The sequence below is a fragment of the Apaloderma vittatum genome, unplaced genomic scaffold (genome assembly GCF_000703405.1).
Source record: "Apaloderma vittatum isolate BGI_N311 unplaced genomic scaffold, ASM70340v1 scaffold3861, whole genome shotgun sequence".
In the NCBI taxonomy this organism is placed as follows: Eukaryota; Metazoa; Chordata; class Aves; order Trogoniformes; family Trogonidae; genus Apaloderma; species Apaloderma vittatum.
Window position 1 is genome coordinate 3,725 of NW_009700668.1, and position 10,368 is coordinate 14,092.

At 41.3% G+C, this 10,368-nt stretch overlaps 1 protein-coding gene across 1 annotated transcript in view; it reads left to right on the plus strand.

Annotated features, from left to right (window-relative positions):
* The first annotated feature begins 1,137 nt into the window (after positions 1–1,137).
* The window catches only part of MED15 (mediator complex subunit 15), a 20,278-nt gene continuing 11,047 nt past the window's right edge, over positions 1,138–10,368 (plus strand). The window contains exons 1-7 of the mRNA XM_009878815.1: positions 1,138–1,218; positions 2,344–2,395; positions 2,843–2,872; positions 4,087–4,302; positions 5,155–5,417; positions 6,176–6,547; positions 7,546–7,638. Of these exons, the coding sequence (XP_009877117.1) occupies positions 1,141–1,218; positions 2,344–2,395; positions 2,843–2,872; positions 4,087–4,302; positions 5,155–5,417; positions 6,176–6,547; positions 7,546–7,638 (1,104 nt within the window). The 5' untranslated portion in view covers positions 1,138–1,140. The remainder of the gene's footprint in view (positions 1,219–2,343; positions 2,396–2,842; positions 2,873–4,086; positions 4,303–5,154; positions 5,418–6,175; positions 6,548–7,545; positions 7,639–10,368) is intronic.

A 10,368-nucleotide genomic window follows, 5' to 3' on the forward strand; every position in this document is an offset into this window, starting at 1 on the left:
TTGCTGAGATGTTAATTACAAGGTGAAAGTATTTCCTGGTAACTTGTTTGTGGAATTCAGACTGCAGCTGCTAGACTGCTTTAAAACAGAACAGGTTTTGCAGTGAAGTGATATTGCCAAGAATGAAAATACCTGGAGGACTTGAATAGGGTTGTTCTCCTGACTGAACTTCTTGCTTTAGGTTGTCTTTATCTTGTTCCATGTTTCACAGTTAAATTACTTGCTACTTTCTGATGTGCTGAGAATGCCCCCTTCCTTTCCACCCATGTCCTCAGCAGTGTGTGGTTTTCTGTGGGTTTAGTTGTTTTGTCCGTTTTGGTTTTTATTGTGTTTTTCTTGTTTGTTTTTCATTTTCCCTGTTTAAATTCCACCCAGAGGGGAGATCTAGGTCCATTTTATTAGAGGTGTGATGGAGAAAGGGCAGCAAGTCCTTATGATTTGGGCTGATAAATGGGAATGAACAGCAAGGGAATTGAAAGCTTTTTATTAGGAAACCTGTTCTTTTTCTTCCCCTCAACTTTCCATTTCTTTGTCTTATTGCTTCACCTGCTGCTTTATGTCCCCTCACTGCCCTGTACATCGCTGCACTTCTCCTCTTTTTCTGCCCCTTGTCAGTGCTCCCACTTGTTACTCTCACTCATTAGTCAAACCTCTATGCCTTTATGAAATCTTTATTTATTATTTTTTTTCTCATTCTTCTATCTTACGTTTAGGGCATTCTTTTGGATATGCTTAACTCTAGGCAGGCTCAAGCCCATTGTTCACCACACACAGATTACGCTAATCCCATCATTCAGCTTTCCTCAAATGAACAGGGCCTGATATTTTGTCAAAAGAATACACTGCGTGGTAAAATAATGACCTGCTTAGCAATTTTTCTTGAATTTCTACAACATATATTTGTGTTGCCTTTTAGAAATTAGTTGAATATTTTTCCCCTGTTATTTGAAGAAATTTTAAAGTGTGGCAATTTTAACTGAAGTATATGGTGGGTTTTTTTGTTTGGGTTTTTAATTTTTAAGTCTATAAATGAGAGAGGTAAAAAAGCTGTTTTAAAGACCTTACTAACTAAAGAAAGCATTTTCTAATGCCTTCAATTAATACCAGCCTTGTTTTCTCCTTTTTTTCAGTGATGATGCTATGAGGAAGGCTGGTGTTGCCCATAATAAATCCAGCAAAGATATGGAGAGTCATGTGTTTATGAAGGCCAAAACAAGGGTAAAGCATCTCTTACTTGTTTCCAGAAGTTACTGGGGTGCCAGAAAAAGTTTGGAACAACCCGCAGAAATAGCTTCAGGGGAAGTGAGGTGTTTGCCCTACAATATACACATCAACTGGGCTTCAGTCCAAGACAGCTTTGCTGATGCTGCAGCATTTAATGCATAGATGGGACTGCATTTAATTCTTATCTGGAGACTTATTTGTAGTGAATTCCATGGTATTTCCTTGATGTACAGCATAACACCGCTCCACATGACCAGTCTGGTGGTCAGGAGAGACTCAAATATCGGTGAGAAGGCTGTGTCAAGAGTAAGTCCAAGGGAGGCAGTGTGTTCTCCGTGATAGTCTGATTATTGTGTACCATTCTAGACTCTACCAAAATGTAAACTTCTTTCCTGGAGCTGTGTTACGAGAAGTTGGATGCGGTTGCTGTCTCTAAGCAGGCCACATTTGAGATAGAACTTGAAAATTCTATAATGGTGGTGTCACAAATTTGTGCCTGCTGGTGGGATCCCCGCTGGCAAGCTGGTAGTTTTACGGGCCGGAAGGCTTTCTTAGCCCTGTGCAATTTCTCTTACACGTGATGAAGTACACTAATAAAATGTGGCAAAGGATATTTGTCTTTTCTCTTCTGACACTTCTATCATGTGTTGGTCTTGAAGTTGTCACTCACTTGTATTTGTAATACTAACCTGGCTTAAAAAAGAGTTCTCGGAGTTTGAATGTGACATAGTTCACAGGCTGAAGTAAGTCAATGTACCCAGTAAGTGGGTTCAGTCCTTAAGAAAAAGGAACTGGAGTGGCTAAAAATTGGGAAGTGGATGTATTGGTTTATAATTATGTTCACATATTGTGATACTATTGTTGTGAGTGTCCCAGAGGTTCTTCCAGTGAATTTTTAGGTTTCTTGGCATTCTTATACTGACAACCACAATGACTTTTTAGTAAAAATATTCTAACTTACCGAGTGAATGGACTGCTCCTTGCGGTGAACTGCTCTGGTAAGCCCATAGGCATCCTAAAGTAAAATTTGTTATCTTGAGGAAGAATACTGAAGAACCAAAGGCTATGGTTGCAATTTTTTTAATTTCCTATTCTAAAATACTAACTTTTCACCTCTAGGAGGAATATCTTTCTCTTGTGGCCAGACTTATTATCCATTTTCGAGATATTCGTAAGTAATTGCCAGAGTGGTGGTGGTGGTGGGGTAGTGTATGTTCAATTTGATGGATTTTTTTCCTCAGTAATGGGATTGCTTGTCCAAGCCTCCTCAAATAAATAAATTTTAGGGTTTGTATGTGTGATTCTGCATGTGACTCTTCAAGTTACTTAAAAAATTTTCCTGGAATATACATGCTTAATTTGTGAATATTGTTTCTTTTACACGTCCATCAATAATTAAAAAGTCTTTGAGAAATTACTATTTTTTTGTCTTCCTGATTTCTTCCTGTATTTTTACTTTCTTTCAATTGTTTATGAAACATTCTGTTTACCAAATTGTCTTACGTTAATGTATTTTGTTAGAACTACAGTGCACTGACTTTATTTTAAAAATTATTATGTGACTGTTTATTGTAGATAAGGGCCAAATTTAAGTGTGAATATTGTTCTTCCTTTGCAGACAATAAGAAGTCTCAAGCCTCAGTCAGTGGTAAGAGCTCATTATTTTTTTTTCCCCTTATTTTTTTTCTTCTCTATCCCCCTGCCCATTTCTAAATAGAGCGGCTCAGAAGTCAGGGCCGTAGTGTACTAAGAATAAGAAGGCTGATTATTTCCTACTTGGAATAGTAAATGCTGCTGGAGGAAGATAGTTTTGGAGTTGTTCAGCGTTGAGGGTGACAGGCTTGGAGGGCACCTCGGATGTAACCCAAGAGGCGTGCTTGTTTCCCTGTTTGTACTTTTGTGAGCTCACAGTGCTACCATTCTTGAAAGAATGTGAGTGGTTGGAAGCAAACTCCTGCAGAGCAGTCCGGGCTACTCCCTGTTACCAGCTTTGGGTCCCTCAGTGTGCGGTGTCAGAGGCAAATGTGTTTGTGGGGCGCGTGCACTCTGCCATTCGACTGAGGTTAGATCTGATCATGTCTTCTGCCTCTGTGCTCGTTCCTACAGCAGTGTATGTTAGGAACATAGTATGATCCTCTGTTCTTACCCACCCCATCCCCAGTATGCAGCGTCTGCAGTTGATTAACATCCAGCCTAAACAGTTAGAAATTATTTTATAAGTATTCTTAAAAAAGAGGGGGTAATTTTGTTCCGTGCCTGATTAGTCTTGCTTCTGTACCCCATGTTGTGTTTTGCCCTCCTGAAGTGGAATTCCCTCTTTGACTTCACTTTTCTGTGTGCCCAGCATTCCAATTGTCTTGAAAGGCACTGAATTTATGCACTGCATAGTAAACATAATGTAACGGGGGGAACTGTGTAGCAAAGTACTTCTTCTGGTCTGAGCACTGCTGCCCTGTGTGGAACTTAGGAGGAAGAGGCTAATTTGATCAACTGTGGGACACTCTTCTTGATTTTGGGGCTTACAGGCTGGATATCCTCATGGAGTTTTCTTCGCATCCTGTTTTGGGTTGTGTATAAATTCAGAAGTGGCTAATAAGTTCCTTTTCTCTAATGTATTCAGAATCTATTTGGAACTTTGAAAATCTGAAGTACTCTAGATGATCTCCACTCGATTTACAGAGAGACTTAGATGTACCAGAAGCTTCTTGTATCACAGGCAGAACAACGAATGTTAGATTTTCAGGGTACTGGATCTAGTCATGGTCTGAAGCTGACAGACCAGACAATGGATGATGGAGAACTGAGGATTTTGGGAAGGCAGTCGCATGTTTGACTGCATATTGGTAACTGTTTTCTTTGTAGATCCGATGAATGCCCTGCAGAATCTAACTGGGGGTCCCCAGGCAGGGGCACCTGGAATGGGCATGGCTTCCCGAGCTCAAGGAGCACCGATGAGTGGGATGAGTGGCCTTGGTCCAATGGGACAACAGATGAGTCTCCCAGGGCAGCAGCAGCCTCCTGGAGCCTCGGGAATGGCCCCTCATGGTATGCCTGGTGTCTCTACAGCTACTCAGCAGAGTAAGTCTTCAGTTTCTTTCAACCACTGACGTTGTTAGACCAACTTCTCAGTACGTAACTCTTTTCCAGAAGGAAAAGGTGCTGCAGAGGTTTCATACTTCTGGCTGAATCAGCCAAGTGAACTGCAGGAAACATTGATTTCAAATACTGCTACTTAATGGGTTCAATGTTTTCCATAGTATAGTGAGGAACAGTTTAGCTGTTGCATGAGAAGAGAAAATGCTTCTTTCATCTTACAAGATGTCAACTTCAGAACTTAGTTTTTTTGTAAAGCTCAGCTATGTTTTCTGTGGATATGGTGCTTCCTGCTGGTGACCTCTGCATATTTCCTCTTGCACGTTTTCACATTCCTTACCTAGGTTGCTGACTTGGAATAGGCAGTGAGGATTAGAGGTTGGTATTAGGAAGTGTCTTTAGAGGTCAGGAACTTTTTACAAGGGCACGTATTGATAGGACAGGGGGTAATGGCTTTTAGCTGAAAGAAGGTAGATTTAACTTAAATTTAAGAAATTCTTCACTGTGAGGGTGGTGAAGCACTGGAACAGATTGCCCAGAGAAGCTGTGGAAGCCTCGTCCCTGGAAGTGTTCAAGGCCAGGTTGGACAGGGCTTTGAGCAGTCTGGCCTAGTGGGAGATGTCCCTGCCTGTGGTGGAGGAGTTGAAACAAGATGATCTTTAAGGCCCCTTCCAACCCAAACCATTCTATAGTGTAGTCATCCATTTGAGGAAGCAAACATACATGCTGCTACCAAACGTTACCGTTGCTTAGGGTTTATGGTCAATTATTATGAGTTCTACTGTCTCTTGCACACTTTGGGTCTCACGTTTAAAGCAGAGTCTACCTTCTTTTTAGCTCAACTTCAGCTTCAGCAGATAGCTCAGCAGCAACAACAGCAGCAGCAGCAATTCCAGCAGCAGCAGGTGGCTTTGCAGCAGCAGCAATTCCAGGCCCAGCAATCAGCCATGCAACAACAGTTTCAGGTCCAGCAGCAGCAGGCAGCAGCGGCTGCAGCGGCCCAACAGCAGCAGCAACAGCAACAGCAGTTGCAAGCCGTCCAGCAGCAGCAGCAGCACATGCTGAAACTGCAGATGCAGCAGCAGCAAAGCCAACAGCAGGTGATGACAATTACAATGGGAATTGAGACAATCTAAGTTCGGTTACTTGTTATGTGAGGCTTGACTTTTGCATACTGAATATCAATCAGCTCTGCCTGTTACTAACGTGTTTCCACTTTTGAGTAGGACATCAGTTTGTACTGGCAACAATATATTCCATCCCAGAGGAAAGGCTTAACGGTCATTTGGTTTTCTTCTGTCAAAGCAATAGAGAATTAAAACCTTTGTCTCATTCTCTATATAAACATCAGAGTAGTCTGTCATTATGACAAGAACGTTGTCATTACTCTAGAAATAGTTGTTTTGTAATTGTGTGATTTACACATTGGCACTTTAAAATATATGTGTGCCAGGCACATCCTGTAGATCTATCATCCTTAGGCACAAAAGCAGAAGAGGAAAATGGAGCTGTCTGCTCTCGTGCCATTTCTGGTAAATAGTGGTGCTCATACAGGCTGGTTAGATTTGAAGAAGTGCTTCTGAGCCCATTTGTACAGGAGTAGCTAATGGACTTCATCTTTGCTTTTGAAAACTGTTGTAGTAGCCTGATAAGCTTATTACACTGAAACCTTGGGATTTGCACTATGGTAGAATTGAGATACGTGAAGAGCAAGTGGATAAAAAGATTGAGCTTTCCCTTTGGACTTAAAACGTAAGCCTGACATACTAGTATTCTCTTTGTTCTTGGTTTATGCTATAAAAATAAGGCTGCTGTTGTGCTACTGGAAGCTTTAGCATCCTGTCTTCCGACTTTTCAGATGCAGCAGCAACAGCAGCAGCAGCAACTACAGCGAATTGCCCAAATGCAGCAGCTGCAGGCAGCACAGGCTATGCAGGCACAACAGCAGCAGCAACAGCAGCAACAACAGCAACAAATACCACAACAGATACAGCAGCAGCCACCTCAGCAAGTAATGCAACAGCAGATGCAACAGATACAGCAGCAACAGCAGCAGCAGCAGCAGCAACAGCAACAACAACAGGTCACTCAGGCACAACAGCCTCAGCTTCCACCACAGTCTCAGCCTCAACCCCAGCCCATGGTATCTCAGCCACAGGCAATATCAGGACAAATTCCTGGTCAGGTTATGCCTGTTACTCTTACGCCACAGCAATTAAAAGCAATGCAGGTAAGGGATAGTGTTTGGCTGATTGTTGGTTTGGTATGATTCTCTACAGAAAAAAAAATAATTCTTTGACTTAGCTAATAATGAAGTAGGAAAAAGAAGCTTATTAAGAGATCTGTGGTTAACATGTTATGAATACAGACAGTTTAAAGGTTAAAGAAAAATCACCTCCATGATGTTTGTTTTTCTGGAACATGAGCAAATGCTTTGAAGTGCCTAGTGCATGTGGCTTCAGTCAGTAGTGGCTTGCTAGCACGCTGACTTTGCGGTTGCTGCCAGGTTTAGAGATTTTGGTCAAAGTTGAAGTTACTGGTAGTTCCTGCCTTGAAGAGAACGTGGACGAGACAGTAGTTTTACTCTGTTGAATCTCTTGCTGGGTCATCCTCTTAATGTTGCAGCCTTTTGAACTGTGCGGTACAGTCAGTATGTGCTATTGAGCAAAAGCTCAGACATAGTCCCAAGACCTGCTTCTCTTTGGGCTTCGCTGGGGAGGAGCGCAGCCTCAGCCACACTTGAGAAATTCTTGACCCCATGTGGATGAATTGATATATCCACTTTGGGCTCCTAACAGCTAAGCTAGGAGTAGTTAGATGTTGTGTACATCACAGTGACGGTTGTAATCAATGTGGAAACATTTGAAATGGTGGTCATTGGTAGGTGCTTAATACAGTGTGCTTGAGGAAATCACAGGATGTCACAGAAATCAACACACATGTGGTCAACTGTGTTTGCCAACAAGCTGAAGTATCTAGTATTGTCATAGGAGGACCTGGTAGTACAGGTGAGAAGTTGCAAGAGGAAATCAAATCTTGAATGCACAGGCTGTGGAAAGACTGCTCTAAGTGTTAGAAACATGAGAACTTGTTTTCATAAAGAAACTTAAAAACTCTTGAAAGAATTGTCTCCATACCCTTTTTTATAAATATAGTCAATATAGTTGAAACAGAAGTGTCGTACCCTAGTCAGATATGTATATTTACATTGTTCTTTTCATTCTAAAGGTAAGAGCTCAGCTGGTCCAGCAGCAGCAGGCGGCAGCAGCAGCAGTGCAAGCAGCTCAGGCTCAGGCTGCTCAAATGGGAGCTTCAGGGCAGGTAAGGGCCCAGGAGCCAGTATCACAAGTTATAGGCCCGTAGCCAGTGCATGCTAGAGATAAGCATGGAGATGGGATTCTGGCGGCTTTCTGACGAGGGGTTTGACATCGGTCATCCCCTTTATAGAGGGAATATGGGCTTTTATGCTGTTTCTCCTTTGCCTGGAGTCAGAGGCAGGATTTCGTTGACAACCTCTTTGTGCATGCTCTCTGTCCTGAGTAGGTAAGAGTGTTGCCTGTACTGACACAGGAATGCACATCGATAAGATGGCCTGCTGTGGTCACACTACAAGTCTGACTGTTGGTACATGCAATGTATCACCTCTTCTTCTGTTGAACTTTCTTAGGTGACTGCTTTGTTGTGTAAACTGATTTTTGTATTGTGACTCTTTGCCTGCTATCTTTACTCACATGTGATTTACCTTCCATCTCCATCTGTCAACCATAAAAAACCAGTATAGACAATCAAATTTCTCTACACTGCTCTTTCATTCCTTTCATCTTTCATTCTTTTTCTGAGTGAAATGGGCAGTAGCTGTAGACCTCTCTTGTTCTGGATGTGAATTGTGAAGACAAAATGGCATGTGTCAAGTGCAGAGTTACTTTAAAAGAAAAAAAAGCGTTATGTGAAAGCTGGTTGTCTAACACAGTTTTCTTATCCTGCAATACACTTGTAGCTGCAGTGATTGTTCCTTGATGTGTGTCTGGTACGAAGGACAAGGGGGGAAAAACTTGGGAATGACTTGAAAAACATTTTCCCCAAGAATATGAAATAGTTTTTCATGGCTTACCTCTGTTGTGTTTCATACTGAGGCCTTTCACAGCCATGGGTAAGTACAATTATGACACTTTGTAGATGAAGAGGCTGAGGCAGACGGACAAAATGAGGTTGAGTAGGATTAATGATTAATGGCACAGTCCTTCTGTATACCCAGACATACCACATCTGCATGCACCGTTTTCTCTTCAGTGCACGAGTAATAGTATAGCTTCAATAAGACACGTGGAAGCTTTTTACGTGGACGGTGATAACAATTGGTTCTTCAACATACATGTCCCAGTCTTGTGTCAGGAATAGCATCTTGTGCCATCATAACTCCCATGTGGCCTGCATCCTGGTTGGTGGCTAAATTCCACTTCTGTATTAGTCGTTTTGCTTGTGTCACCATAACACAGGATGTAAAAGCTGAGCAGTGGTAAGTACAGTTGGTATAGTACTGGCAGCAATGCAGAATTCTCTTCCTACAGTTGAAATGTGAATTAAAACTTATGTTTACTTCTTAAATAATTTCCAGGTAGGAGCTGCAGGGGCCTTAGGCTGGCTGGAAGGAGACTCGTTTTTTCTTCTTACTAACTTAATGGTGCTCTTTTCAACTCTTAAGCAGATGGGTTGTGCTTACATAGAGTCAACTTAATTCTTGCCCCGTTTAGTGGATTCACGTGCCAGTGGCTTAACAGCACAGTGCATTTGAAAGTTTCAGATGATAAGATGGTTGATGGTGGGTTGTGTATTGCAGCCTTATTCTGACATGTAGTAAACTCCGGGATTGTTTATTATCTGTCACAGATGGAGTTTAGAAAATTCCACATCAGGCTTTACTCCATTTATGTTCATGTGATTGCATTAGGAGTCTACTAAAATTCACTTAACACTGTGAAGTCCAATAATTAAATGGGTTTCTTGCACTTCTGTAAATATTTTAAGATTGTGGCTGTGTACAGTATCGCAATGCAGCTTCGATGTTGAGAGTATATATGGATTTTCTTTGTAAGAAGTTTCTTTGAAGAGTAGATTTTGCTTTGTATTTTGCACACTTTTTTTCACTAGCAGCAGCTTTTTTATTAAATGTGCCTTGATTTCTTCATTTGGTTCAGGAAAGCTTTTGTTATAATCAAAACCTATTCTAATCTTTGCCTGTTACATTTAAACTTAGTCTCTAGGGTCTGTCAAACTGGGAATTTTGGTTGATATGGCTGCATTTTTCTTTTCTATAAAGTTTCCGTTCATCCTTCCTACTTAAAAGTAAAAGCAATCCCGGGTTTAAACGTGGATCCATGTGAGTTCTGGAGTTCTATGAAGCCGTAAAGACAGCGTGCATGCCAGTGCTACCCAACTTGGATGCCTGGTCCTTGTGAGCACGTAACTCTCACGTGAAGCTGATAGATGAACAAAATAGTGTCCTAGTGACCACAGAGTGCTATACAAGTGCTTGCAGCACCAAGAAAAAAATCTATAATCAGCTGGAGTTAAGTATTAATAAACTTTAAATCACTGTTCTGGTACAGCTCCTTCAGGCACTCAGAATGCTGATTCACTGTTGCTGTTTGAAAATCAGAGCTACCTTTAGTGGAGCGACAGTGGCACATGCTCACCAAAAGCTGCATATTTATGGAATTCTGAATCTTTGGATTTTAGTTGATAGAAAATTGCAGCCTTGATACTCTAATTGTTATATTGCACTTTGTTTTTATCACATAATGGGGTTTGTATCTTACAGTGGAGGGAGACTCTTCTTCTGCTTGCTCTCTGTTTTATGGGGTAAAATTATTGTTTCTTTAAATTGAGATGAATTAATTTCACTTATGGAGGAGGATTTGCCATCAGTTTAAATAATTTTCAAAAGTGTTTGGACACTTCTGTTTGTCTTCTGTTTTAAAACTGACAAGAATGACTCCTTTGTGGATGTGTTGCTTTGCATAAAACAGATGCAATCTTTGGACACCACTTTCC